The 11,194-nt window shown below is 43.5% G+C and overlaps 1 protein-coding gene across 1 annotated transcript in view; it reads left to right on the top strand.

The window, feature by feature from the left end:
* The window catches only part of LOC130868986 (tryptophan 5-hydroxylase 1-like), an 18,061-nt gene extending 7,486 nt beyond the window's left edge, over positions 1-10,575 (top strand). The window contains exons 4-10 of the mRNA XM_057761073.1: positions 2,574-2,641; positions 2,781-2,977; positions 5,636-5,771; positions 6,423-6,549; positions 8,080-8,175; positions 8,778-8,911; positions 10,401-10,575. Of these exons, the coding sequence (XP_057617056.1) occupies positions 2,574-2,641; positions 2,781-2,977; positions 5,636-5,771; positions 6,423-6,549; positions 8,080-8,175; positions 8,778-8,911; positions 10,401-10,575 (933 nt within the window). The remainder of the gene's footprint in view (positions 1-2,573; positions 2,642-2,780; positions 2,978-5,635; positions 5,772-6,422; positions 6,550-8,079; positions 8,176-8,777; positions 8,912-10,400) is intronic.
* Positions 10,576-11,194: the final 619 nt, after the last annotated feature.

Raw genomic sequence — 11,194 nt, 5'->3', positions numbered from 1 at the left:
TCAGACAAGTTAATAGCATATATTAACTATACAAAATACTGAGTTTCATTGTGATATATCATACATATATAAGATATTTTGACTATACTCACTTCAATTGCCCTGTTCTGTTCCTTCCCCCAAATAACAAGGGCAACTTGATTGTGGGAAAATCCTTTTTCTTAACTAAATAGAATTTGTTGGGATTGGGATTTCAGGGAGCAGGAGCAGTTCTCCCCAGAGGTAGCAGTGAGCCAGCAGACAGGAAAGTATCCAGCTCACTGGCTCCGAGATCTGCCCTGTTTCTAGCATTCCGTTATAAAGCCATGCCCAGAGCCGCGCAGCTGAGTGTGTTTGTAGTCAGTTCCTTCTGAAACGGGCCTGGGTGTTTGACATGCGCTAAAGGGGGTCAGAAAAACCCCTACCACCATGCTGCCCAGTTTGACTGATTAGGCGGTTGGTGACCCGAGAAGTTTCCTTGGAGAACTTCACAGCACAGCCACGAGCTCAAGAGTTGGAACCCAGAGCACTGGACTTGTGTTTGATTCTCTGGCTTCTAGGGAGGGAAGAAGAGAGAATGCAATTGTGGAGTCTCACAGATCTGGCCTGCACATTAGGGCCTCCTGCTTTCTAAGCTGCCTGAACGTGGCCATGTAGCATCACTTTAGATAGCCTCCAGAGGACCCATCTGGTTGCCAGACAATCTTACCAAGTAGCTATTTGCAGTGAAGTGGGCTGCTCACCCTTAAGAAGATTGCAGCCTAGTTGAGGACGAGCATGTCTTAACATATTGCAAGATAAAATGTACAAAATGTGCCAGAGGACATTAGCACGTCGAACATACACCAGAGAGCAAATGCTTCTGGCTGAAGACATCAGAGAAAGGTGACATTTCCACTGGATCCCAAAAGATTTCAGCAGGTGAGAGATGGAAAAAAAGACAGCGGGGTGGGGGCAGGGCACAATGTGAGCAAAGGCTCTGAGGTGAGGTGAGAACCCCTGGGGCGTGTTAATAGAAAGGTGAGTACCAGTTTTACACGCTGTGTACTGCTAAGGATGTTCGCCTCCTTCATACTTTTAAATTTGTTTCTAATTTATCATGACTGCCACATCATCCAGTAGTTTCCCTGCCTCCAGCCTTGCCACCCTCACACACATGCTTGACGTCATTAGACTGGAAACCTCACTATGACCATTTTCTCTCCTCTTCCACACATCAACAGTGGTTGGTCCACACAGCATGGTAGACACAGTCCAGTGTCCATCAAACTGATGGGCAGACAGACAGCGAGCAGTAGGCAGGTAGGCGTGGACTATTACTGGCCGTGCAAAGGCACAACAGATGGGAACTTGGGGAATCTGAGGCAGGAGGAGCAGCACTAGTTCTAGGTCAGCCTGGGAAACATAGTTAGAATATGACTCACAAAACAAAATGAAGCAGGCACGGAACACCATGCGACAACATGGGTGAGCCGGAGCGAAGCCGCTACAAAGGCCTCGTGTTTATGATTCCATTTACCTGCAGTGTCTAGAAGAGGTAATTATCAGAGGCAGAGACTAGATTCCTGGTCAGCAGAGGATGGGTTTGGGAGGGGGATGAGGAAGAGATAGCTAGTATGATGTTATTTTTGGGGGTGACACAATTTTTCTGAAGTCAGTATAGTCTATGACCATACCAACCTGAATACACCCATGAAATTAGTGGGTAAGGATGGACACAGTGACAGATGCTGCTGTCTCAGCCACTTCCAAGCCTGAGAATTACAAGTTTCAAGGTTAGCCTGGGCAACACGGTGAGATGTTGTCTAAAAATAAAAAAAAAAAAAACAAGCAAAAAATATGATCATGGCTTTTAGTTTCTATGAATGGCTGTCTCATGGCATATGAGCTGTATCTCAGTATAGCTGTTAGTCTAAGAGAACACCAACATAGTTCTCAGGTCAAATCTAAATCCCTGCACATCCCTGTAATCTGCAGGCCCTGAACTAGTCGTCAACACGATCCGTGCACCATACAAGTGCTAGAAGCACTTGTATCCTGAGCATGTTTTCCTTCTCTGTGCAAGTTCTTGTGACCCCTCTGTCCTCCACCTTGCTCTCTCCACATGATGGACACAGCTTGGGGAGTCACTGCTGGGAAGTTTAGTTAAGTCACAATTTTAAGTATTCATTTGATTTTGGTATTATTTACAGAGTTCTAGGCAGACTCTCTATTGCCAAATTACACCTCAGTCTTTTTATTGCCAAGTCTGACCATAGGTAAACATAACTGAAGGTACCGTCAAGTGATTAGGAGAACAAGTAAGAGAAGAGCTATGTACCTAACTAGGATGGCATTCTCTAGTCGGCCTTCACCTTTGTACTCACTGTGGCATCTTTGTATGAGAAGTATTATTTCTCTTTGCATCCATAAGATGATAAACTGTCATGGAACTACTGACATCAAAATTAAAATGCTCACGTATCTCTAAGCATCATTTGCATGTGGTAACAATGTGTTGTTCTTCGATATCTCCAGTCAAAACAATGAATTGCTTCCTAAATGTCATTTTCAAGTATTTTTGGTTTCAATACTTAATTACTTTTAATTATCAGGGCTTCAAAGACAATGTCTACCGTAGAAGACGAAAGTATTTTGCAGAGTTGGCTATGAACTACAAACAGTAAGTATATTACAAGCCAACATATCTAACTTTGAGATAACAAAATAATGGAATAAGGTGTGTTTGCATAGTAAGTAGAAAGTCAAGTAAGTGTAACCACCTAACTACAATGCAGAATTCCCTCATCTTGTTCTCATAGTGGGGACCCCATTCCCAAGATTGAATTCACAGAAGAAGAGATTAAGACCTGGGGAACCATCTTCCGAGAGCTGAACAAACTCTACCCGACCCACGCCTGCAGGGAGTACCTCAGAAACCTTCCTCTGCTCTCGAAATGCTGTGGCTATCGGGAAGACAACATCCCACAACTGGAAGATGTCTCCAACTTTCTAAAAGGTAGTAGCCAACAGATCTGTGTAAGAGGGTGTTGATCTGCTTCAGCAGGAACCGTGTTGTCTGTGAGGAGTGAATTCTAGTTACGTGGAAGGGCCAGAGTCTTCTAAATTCATCCTGGAGGAGTGGATACTTTGGGTGGTAACTTGGAGATGTAGGGACTGTTTACTAAATGTTTAAATATTGACAAATTAGAACCTGTTTCATATAATAGAGAGATTACTATATATATAATATCTATATTACTATATACTATATTACTTCTTTTTAAATAAAAAGAAGACCTTATTTAGAAGAGTCATGTGGAAATAGCCTTGCAAAATTAGATCTCATCAACAAGGATGTCTGTACCAGACCTCTGCACCTGCCTTCAGGGTTGTGTAGAGGAAACAAGGGCATCTGTGTACTCTCTGACGCTGGGTGGTCTCTGACGCTGGGTGGTCTCTGACGCTGGATGGTCTCTGATACTGAGTGATCTCTGATGCTGGGTGGTCTCTGATGCTGGGTGGTCTCTGACGCTGGGTGGTCTCTGACGCTGGGTGGTCTCTGACGCTGGGTGGTCTCTGACGCTGGGTGGTCTCTGACGCTGGGTGGTCTCTGACGCTGGGTGGTCTCTGATGCTGCGTGGTCTCACTTGGGAACTCAGTACAGTGTCTGTGGGATGCTAGGCAGGAGCTCATCTCTGAGCTGCACCCCTCAGCCCAGAAGTTATGTTTTTGGTTCATATTTTTAATATTTTTTTTCCTGGCATAAAGTGTTGTCTGAGTTTCTTACACAGTTAACAAACACCTTCCCATTTATTCAACCCCTTAATTCTCCTTATTTAAAAACCACGCATAAAAGCCTAAAGGAACTGAGCAGGGAAACACAGAATGTTTCCTGAGGACAGGGATAATGTATGTGTTTCTGATGAAAAGCTAAGGTTTGAAACATGGTACAGAAGCACTGCAGGGGTCCTCGCTGGACTCACGTCACGGGCGTCGTTCACTCAGGCTTGCAGGAAGCATTTTGTAGATATGAAACTGAGAGCTGCCCCTTGGGGTCTGGAGAGGGGCTGGCCACAGAGCCGTGTTCTGTTTCAAAGGCGATGTCAAAGAAAACAAAATTAGAGGAGAGTTCACTTGAAATCTTGATAAGGACACCAATACCATCCATCATAGTGGTCATTGGACACACGTTGCTTTTTACATTGTAAACAATTAAAATGTACTTGATCAAATTATTAGGGCCTTGGCCACACCAGCCATGTACTAAGTGCTCAGTAGTGACAGATGGCTGTTGGCCCATTGGGCAGGACAATAGGGAGCATTTCCATCAAGAAATGTAGAAGATTCTACTGGATGGCTTTCTGCCTATCAGAGTGGGGGCGAACTTACAGAGCAACTGGATGGATCTGGAGTGCCGGTGTTGTGAGGGTTTAGGGTTAGGTACAAGACAGAGCATGCAATGATCTCCTCTCTGCTGAAACCCAGTGCCCCTTTTCTAGTACCCAGAAGACAATCTTGGTATTTGGGTGAAAGAGAACCAGCCGGCTTATCTGAAATAAAAAAGAACCATAGAAGATAAAAATGCCTAAAAATCACTTGACTAAAAATGACTATGATTGAAAAAAATACTTTTAAAATGAATTTCTCAAGTACCACACTAAGTAATAGACTTTATTATGATATTGTATGCTTATGTGCCATATGTCTGGAGCCATTGTCCTCTACTGCCCTTCTTCTGAACGGTGCCGACTCTGCTTTCATGCCACATGCATCCCATTATACTCTCTTCCCCCTCGTCCCCTTCCCTAAGATCCCTTCTCCTCCCTCATAACCCCCTTTCAGTTCCATGACCTACCCATACACATGCGCATGCACACACATCCATGCACACACATAGACACACACATATGGGGATTTCAATTTAGGTTCCGCATATAAGAGAACCTTTATGTTATTTGTTTATTAATACCAAATGTTTATTCAGTATTTGTCTTTCTGAGTCTGGCTCACTCTTACTACAATGAACTCCAGTTACATCCATTTTCCCGCAGATGTTACGATGTCATTTTTCTTTACGCTGGGATGCGATCCCACTGTGTGTCTGCACTGCTGATGGCCATCTAGGCTGACTCCGCGTGACTAGTGCCGCAGTAAATACAGATGCACAAGTGTCTCTGTGGTGCGCTGACTCGGTGCCCTTTGGAAATATGCTCACGCGTGGTCTGTCTGGGTCATGCAGTCGTTCTGTTCTTAGTTTTGTTTTGTTTCTTCTTGAGAAACTTCCACAATAACTGCCCCAGTAAAATTTCTGCTGTCAGTGTGTAAGAGTCAAACTACCCTGCACATTTGAAGGAGGGCACCAAGTGTGATCTAAGGCCTACTGAATCCGTGTTTCACCTTTATCATCTCCTGTGCTCTTAGAGCACATTGTTAAGTGATGTGTACCTTTTACAGCAAAGAGAAAACTCCTTTTGTAAGCGTGCAAGAAGGTGTGGTATGTAAAAGGATCACTGCCTGTTCGTGGGATGTGTTTAATAATGCTTAACTTCCCATAGTACACACAGGCTACGTTTTAGTTTCCACAGCCCCTTGGAAGTGCTACCTGGTGCCACTGGCCAATGTCAGTGGTCTGTGGCTGAGGTAAACGTTCTCTGTTTTCTCCTTTGTTTTGCAGAATGTACAGGGTTTTCCATCCGCCCTGTGGCTGGTTACCTCTCACCGAGAGACTTCCTGTCAGGGTTAGCCTTTCGAGTCTTTCACTGCACTCAGTATGTGAGACACAGTTCAGATCCCCTCTATACTCCAGAGCCGTAAGTACTCAAGTCATTCATCCATCAAGTAGTTTATAGTAACGGTGCCCACTTCACAGAGCATCTTGTGAGTGTTCAGTGAAGCAGCCTATGTCAAGCCTTTAGGATAGTGACTGGCATTAAAGCATACTCCATAACAACCACTTAGTAGTATTAATAATTATTATTATGTTATTTGTCAAATCGTTTATGCCAGGTACAGTTCTGTGCACAAGGGGTGTAAAAATCAGATAAAATTATTGTCTTCATAAAGTTTTATTTTGGGGAATATACAAATGATAAATAAGTAAATGTAGTATGTTTCATGTCAGATGATGGTGTGTGCCATGGGGAAAAAAATAAAACTAGGAAAGAAAGGATACAGGCATGTATGTGGGAGTTGCTTTGGGAAGTGTGATCAGATAGGGCCTTTATTGAGGAAGCGTGGCAGTAGAGAATAGATTTAAGTGGGGGACTTGAGATGTCAGTGGAAGCATGTTGAGAAGACAAGATTTGGAATCAATGGCATGTCTGTATTCAGTTAATATCCCTTATGATCTATCATTTCTGATCAACTAGAGTAAGAGCAAGGTTGACTTTGGGTTGGATTCAACAGTAGTTTATGCATTTGTGCCAAGCATCACAGCGTGACAGATTGTGTCTCCATTTCAGAGATACCTGCCATGAACTCTTAGGTCATGTTCCTCTCTTGGCTGAACCCAGTTTTGCTCAATTCTCCCAAGAAATTGGCCTGGCTTCACTTGGAGCTTCAGAGGAAACTGTTCAAAAACTGGCAACGGTATATATCTGGAAAATGCTGTATAGTCCACTGGGTGCAGTTGGGAGTATTTGGGTAGTTTGAAGTCCATGTTCAAGGTAGTGATTAGAAAATTTGTTTTTGCTTTAAATGTTTATTAATTTAAATAATGTTAAATGAAGTTATAAAAACTTAAGGTTTCTCCAAAAGAAACACAACATTAAAACAAAGACAGAAAAGCACAAGATTGCTTTAATATACTAATTTTTAGATTAAAAAGTGAGTGATGTCTTATGAACCAGGGAAGGAAGGACATTTTAGGATGAGGCTTAAGACAGATGAATATAGGCTTGGCAGCACTGGGAGATACCTGAAAGTGGAGAAGGGTTGAAAATAGACTCACTGGTTATGAATTTGTGGTGTAGGGATGTTAGGCGTCCCTGAGACCTTTTGTGGAGTCCTTGAGGACAAAATTATTCATAAGTAAAAGACACATGGTGTATTTTTAATGTGACAGACAGGGCTCAGATGCCACATTGAGTCTGAACTTTAAGTGACCGCCATATGCTATGTTAAAGAATGTGCACATTTCTTTGAAGAGGGGGCCAAATGCCTGCCCTTTTCTAACTGCATAACTGCGTAAAGCTGTTCATATACTTGAACCAAATGCGGAAGCAGATATGGCAATCCATCCGCCTCCCATCAGACATTAAATACTGTCTAGCCAGACATGGACAAGACGTGAACAGATGGGTTTAGCTGACTTAGTCCCTCCACACTGTGAATCCATAGGATTGTAACTGTCAAAACCAGGGTCAGCGAGATGCTCAGTGCCCCCAAGCCTGATGACCTGAGTTTAATCCCATGGTGGAAGGAAGGAACTTGCCCCACAAGTGTCCTCTGACCTTTCACAGGCATGTGTGTGCGTGTATGAACATGTACATACACACACATACACACACACATGCAAATAAATGTAAAAAAAATTAAAGTTAAAAAGATGCTGGCTACATAGTTGGGAGCATTCTTCCTACTCTTCCAGAGGACTCGGGTTTGGTTCCTCTAACTCCAGCTCCAGGGGATCCCATGCCCTCTTCTGGCCTTTGTAGGTGCCCGTACACATACATATTTTACATAGGTAAAAATAAATTTAAAAGATGAATAACAATTATAAAAATGCTAGTCTTTTGTTACTTTTTGTTTTGTAAAATATACTTTTGTTAAGTGTTACTTATGTAGCCACACAGTGGGTTTACCACATTTAAAACAGATTTTTAAGCACCTTAATTGTTTCTTGGTTTTAACTATAATATGGTCAGTATAACTAGGGGTAACACATACACACAGAGAGATCTTTGAAGTCCTCAGTAATTTTCAACCCTGTATTAGAGTCTTTACCCCAAGTTTAGAAAGTCCTGGTGCACAACAGGGCCAGATTGTGGAAAGACTTGGGGCCTAGGCTGGAAGTCCTGGGCTTGATTCTGGGTGTACTTTGGGCCGGTGACTAAGAACTGGAATTTCTTTAGAGTGAGATGTTCAGGGTGTGAGCGTGATGTTGGCATCCTTTTGCAGTGCTACTTTTTCACTGTGGAGTTTGGTCTGTGCAAACAAGATGGACAGCTGAGAGTCTTTGGCGCCGGCTTGCTTTCTTCCATCAGCGAGCTCAAGGTAAGAGACATCGGACTTTGCACATAACTGTGTCCACCAACACATTCAACATGTCTGGAGGCAGAGCTTGCATCTGACAAGCCTTTACTATGGCAAATTTCTAGAAAAAATGTGTCTTTTAAGTAGAAAGTGTTTTAAAGCTTTAAACAAATTTCTGGGGTGCAAGCAGTAAATTCTGAACTAAGTAGGGAAGTGAGACCTGGTTGCCAAAGAGAGCTACGAGAGAGCTCTGTGCAGTGAGCCTTGGGACAAGCGCTGTCCAAGGTACTGTGCTAAAGGAGGCTGCTCTGTGGTGGTGGGTAGAAGTGTGAACGTGACCAGTGGAGGTAGACAGTAGGTGTCATAATACATATGTAAATAAACAAATAAATAAAGATACTTGGGTTCCTCCTATGTGGTGAAGAAAGTTGAAATAAAACCCTTGAGATGGTTTTGAGTCATTCGTGGGGGACAGCAAGCGTCTTTTGGGTTAGACTGGATGAAGCAGCAATGTAGTGAGACAGTCTGGGGTTACAGACAGGTCCCTTGCATAACTCAGTTGCTGCAGTCATGGATTCTATGGAGATAGAGGCAGTATTTGATCTCCATGCTTTGTCCCCCAGCATGCACTTTCTGGACATGCCAAAGTTAAGCCCTTTGATCCCAAAGTTGCCTGCAAGCAGGAGTGTCTCATCACAACCTTCCAGAATGTCTACTTTGTATCTGAGAGCTTTGAAGACGCAAAGGAGAAGATGAGGTAAAATCTATCCCCCTCAAGCTTCCATTTGCTGCAAAAATAATGTCCAAAGATACAATAATCACAGGTATAAGCAAGTAGGTAATTGGATGCCCACCAGGAGCTTTCTACCTAAGACACATCTGTTGTTTAGAATAGGTTGAATATCATGTGTTAAGTAGTTGCATATGGGAATGGGATACATTGAGAGATTGGCTCCTCCCCATTCCTTCCCAGCAGAATTTATAGTTCAGCATGGACAAGTAACTATAGACACAATACTGAGTAATAGGAAAGTGATGAGAATAGAGACAGAGAGGAAACACTGTCTTGCCTCCATTGGTCTCCTCTCCAGCTGGAGAAGCACAGAAATCTTGGAGGCAAGTGAGACAGATGGAAGACTAGTTAGAACTGAGACGTGTCAGGTTTTAGGCTGAAATGGCATGGAGAAAGAAAGAGTGATAGAAGTGCATGGGGCTATTTCATTGCAGTCAGATCTCCTGCCTTGTCATCAGGAAAGCATGCTGTCCCGTGGGGAGAGCTGGAACACAGCCACTTCAGATACTTTTGAACTCCACGCGAAAGGAAAATCTGGGCTGAGATAGAGGTAGCAGGGAGGAAGTGACCGTGGAAGCAGGATCCAGAAAATAGCATGCAATTGAGGAAGTCAGGAAGCCACACTGTGAGGACAGGGGGTTGCAGGGTTGAAGACCATGCTTATCTTCTAGGAGCTTGCTATGCACAAAATCAAATAACAATAGCAGTAGCAGCTGTGCTTTCTCTAGCACAGATGACATCCTTAGGCAAAGCTGCAGTGGTCCCCACTGAGGAGACCAGATGGATGGGAGCCTGGATTCTAGTACCCAAGCATGTACACTTGTTCCAAGCTGTGCAGTTATCCTTTGGGGTTTTGAGCATGATTGTTCTGTAGGGTACCAAGGAAGAGGTTCGAATGTTGAATTGATAAAGGAGACAGATTTTAAACCATGAGGAAAGGGTGGGGGGATTAAAGTCACTTGAGAGGAAGCTAGAAACCTAAGCTGAAAAAAAAATCACACAAGTATGGGAAGCTAGGTCTCTCGCTCTCTCTCCCCCCTCCCCATCCTGTCCCCTCTTTTTATTATGTAAAGCATAGATGAGGAGTGTCTTACTTTGTGGCTCAGTATTGCCATTATCTTCTGAATACTGGCAGATAAAGCTACTGTGGGTGATGCCCTTAGTCAAGTCAAGAGGTCAAGAGATGGGCTGTAGATCACTTCCATGGCATAAGACATGGGATTAGTGCTCAGTATGGGAGAATGGAGGGGGGAAGAGGGAGAGGGAGAAGGAGGGATCGAGCTTTCCCTCCAAGGCCACAGTAGATGGTGTTGAGGTCCCTGATATCTGGACAGAGAAAGCAGGTGTGTGTGTGTGTGTGTGTGTGTGTGTGTCCAGGTCTTCTGTCCTCTGTTAGGGTTTTGTCACTCACACTCATAGAAATTAACACTCCCTTACTTGTTGTCTTAAATAGAGAATTTACCAAAACCATGAAGCGCCCATTTGGAGTGAAGTACAATCCGTATACTCAGAGTGTTCAGGTTCTGAGAGACACCAAGAGCATAACCAGCGCTGTGAATGAGTTGCGGTATGACCTCGATGTCATCAGCGATGCCCTTGCTCGGGTCAGCAGGCGGCCCAGTGTGTGATTGTCTCCAGTCCGAATCCAGAAAGTCAGTGAGCTTCAGTTCAGAGCCAGGGCCATCTCTCGCTTCCCCGGAAGACCTGCTTGAGGAGGACACCAGCTCCCAGCTCGACAAAATTTCTCATCCCTCTCTCTAATAAATCACCCACTGTCTCTGAAAATGCACACCTGGATGCTTTAGCCACTGCTAACAACAACAACAACTTCAACAACATCTTCTTCTTCTTCTTCTTCTTCTTCTTCTTCTTCTTCTTCTTCTTCTTCTTCTTCTTCTTCTTCTTCTTCTTCTTTCCTTCTTTTCTTGTCTTTTGGCATCTGCTTAGGGAAATATAATTCACATAGCATGTGATTCACCAAATGCCCATTTAAAATATTTTATTTCATTAAAATATAGTTAAATCATCTTCCCCTTCCCTTTCTTTCCAACCTCACCCCCCAGTATCACGGCCTTTTTATTGAATACCCACATTTGATGGGCAAGTTGTTTGACACTGGTTAGAGTTGGTCTTACTTTGATGCTGTTTCCACCAGTTCGTCATCAGCAAGTGGTCACTTTGAATGCCCTGACAAGTGTATCTGTAGCTGTTACTTGTCACCAACCTTGTCACAGCTCGGGCACATTC

This window comes from Chionomys nivalis (assembly GCF_950005125.1).
Source record: "Chionomys nivalis chromosome 23 unlocalized genomic scaffold, mChiNiv1.1 SUPER_23_unloc_1, whole genome shotgun sequence".
In the NCBI taxonomy this organism is placed as follows: domain Eukaryota; kingdom Metazoa; phylum Chordata; class Mammalia; order Rodentia; family Cricetidae; genus Chionomys; species Chionomys nivalis.
Note: the sequence above shows the minus strand (reverse complement) of the source record. Positions and strands in the feature narration are given on the sequence as shown.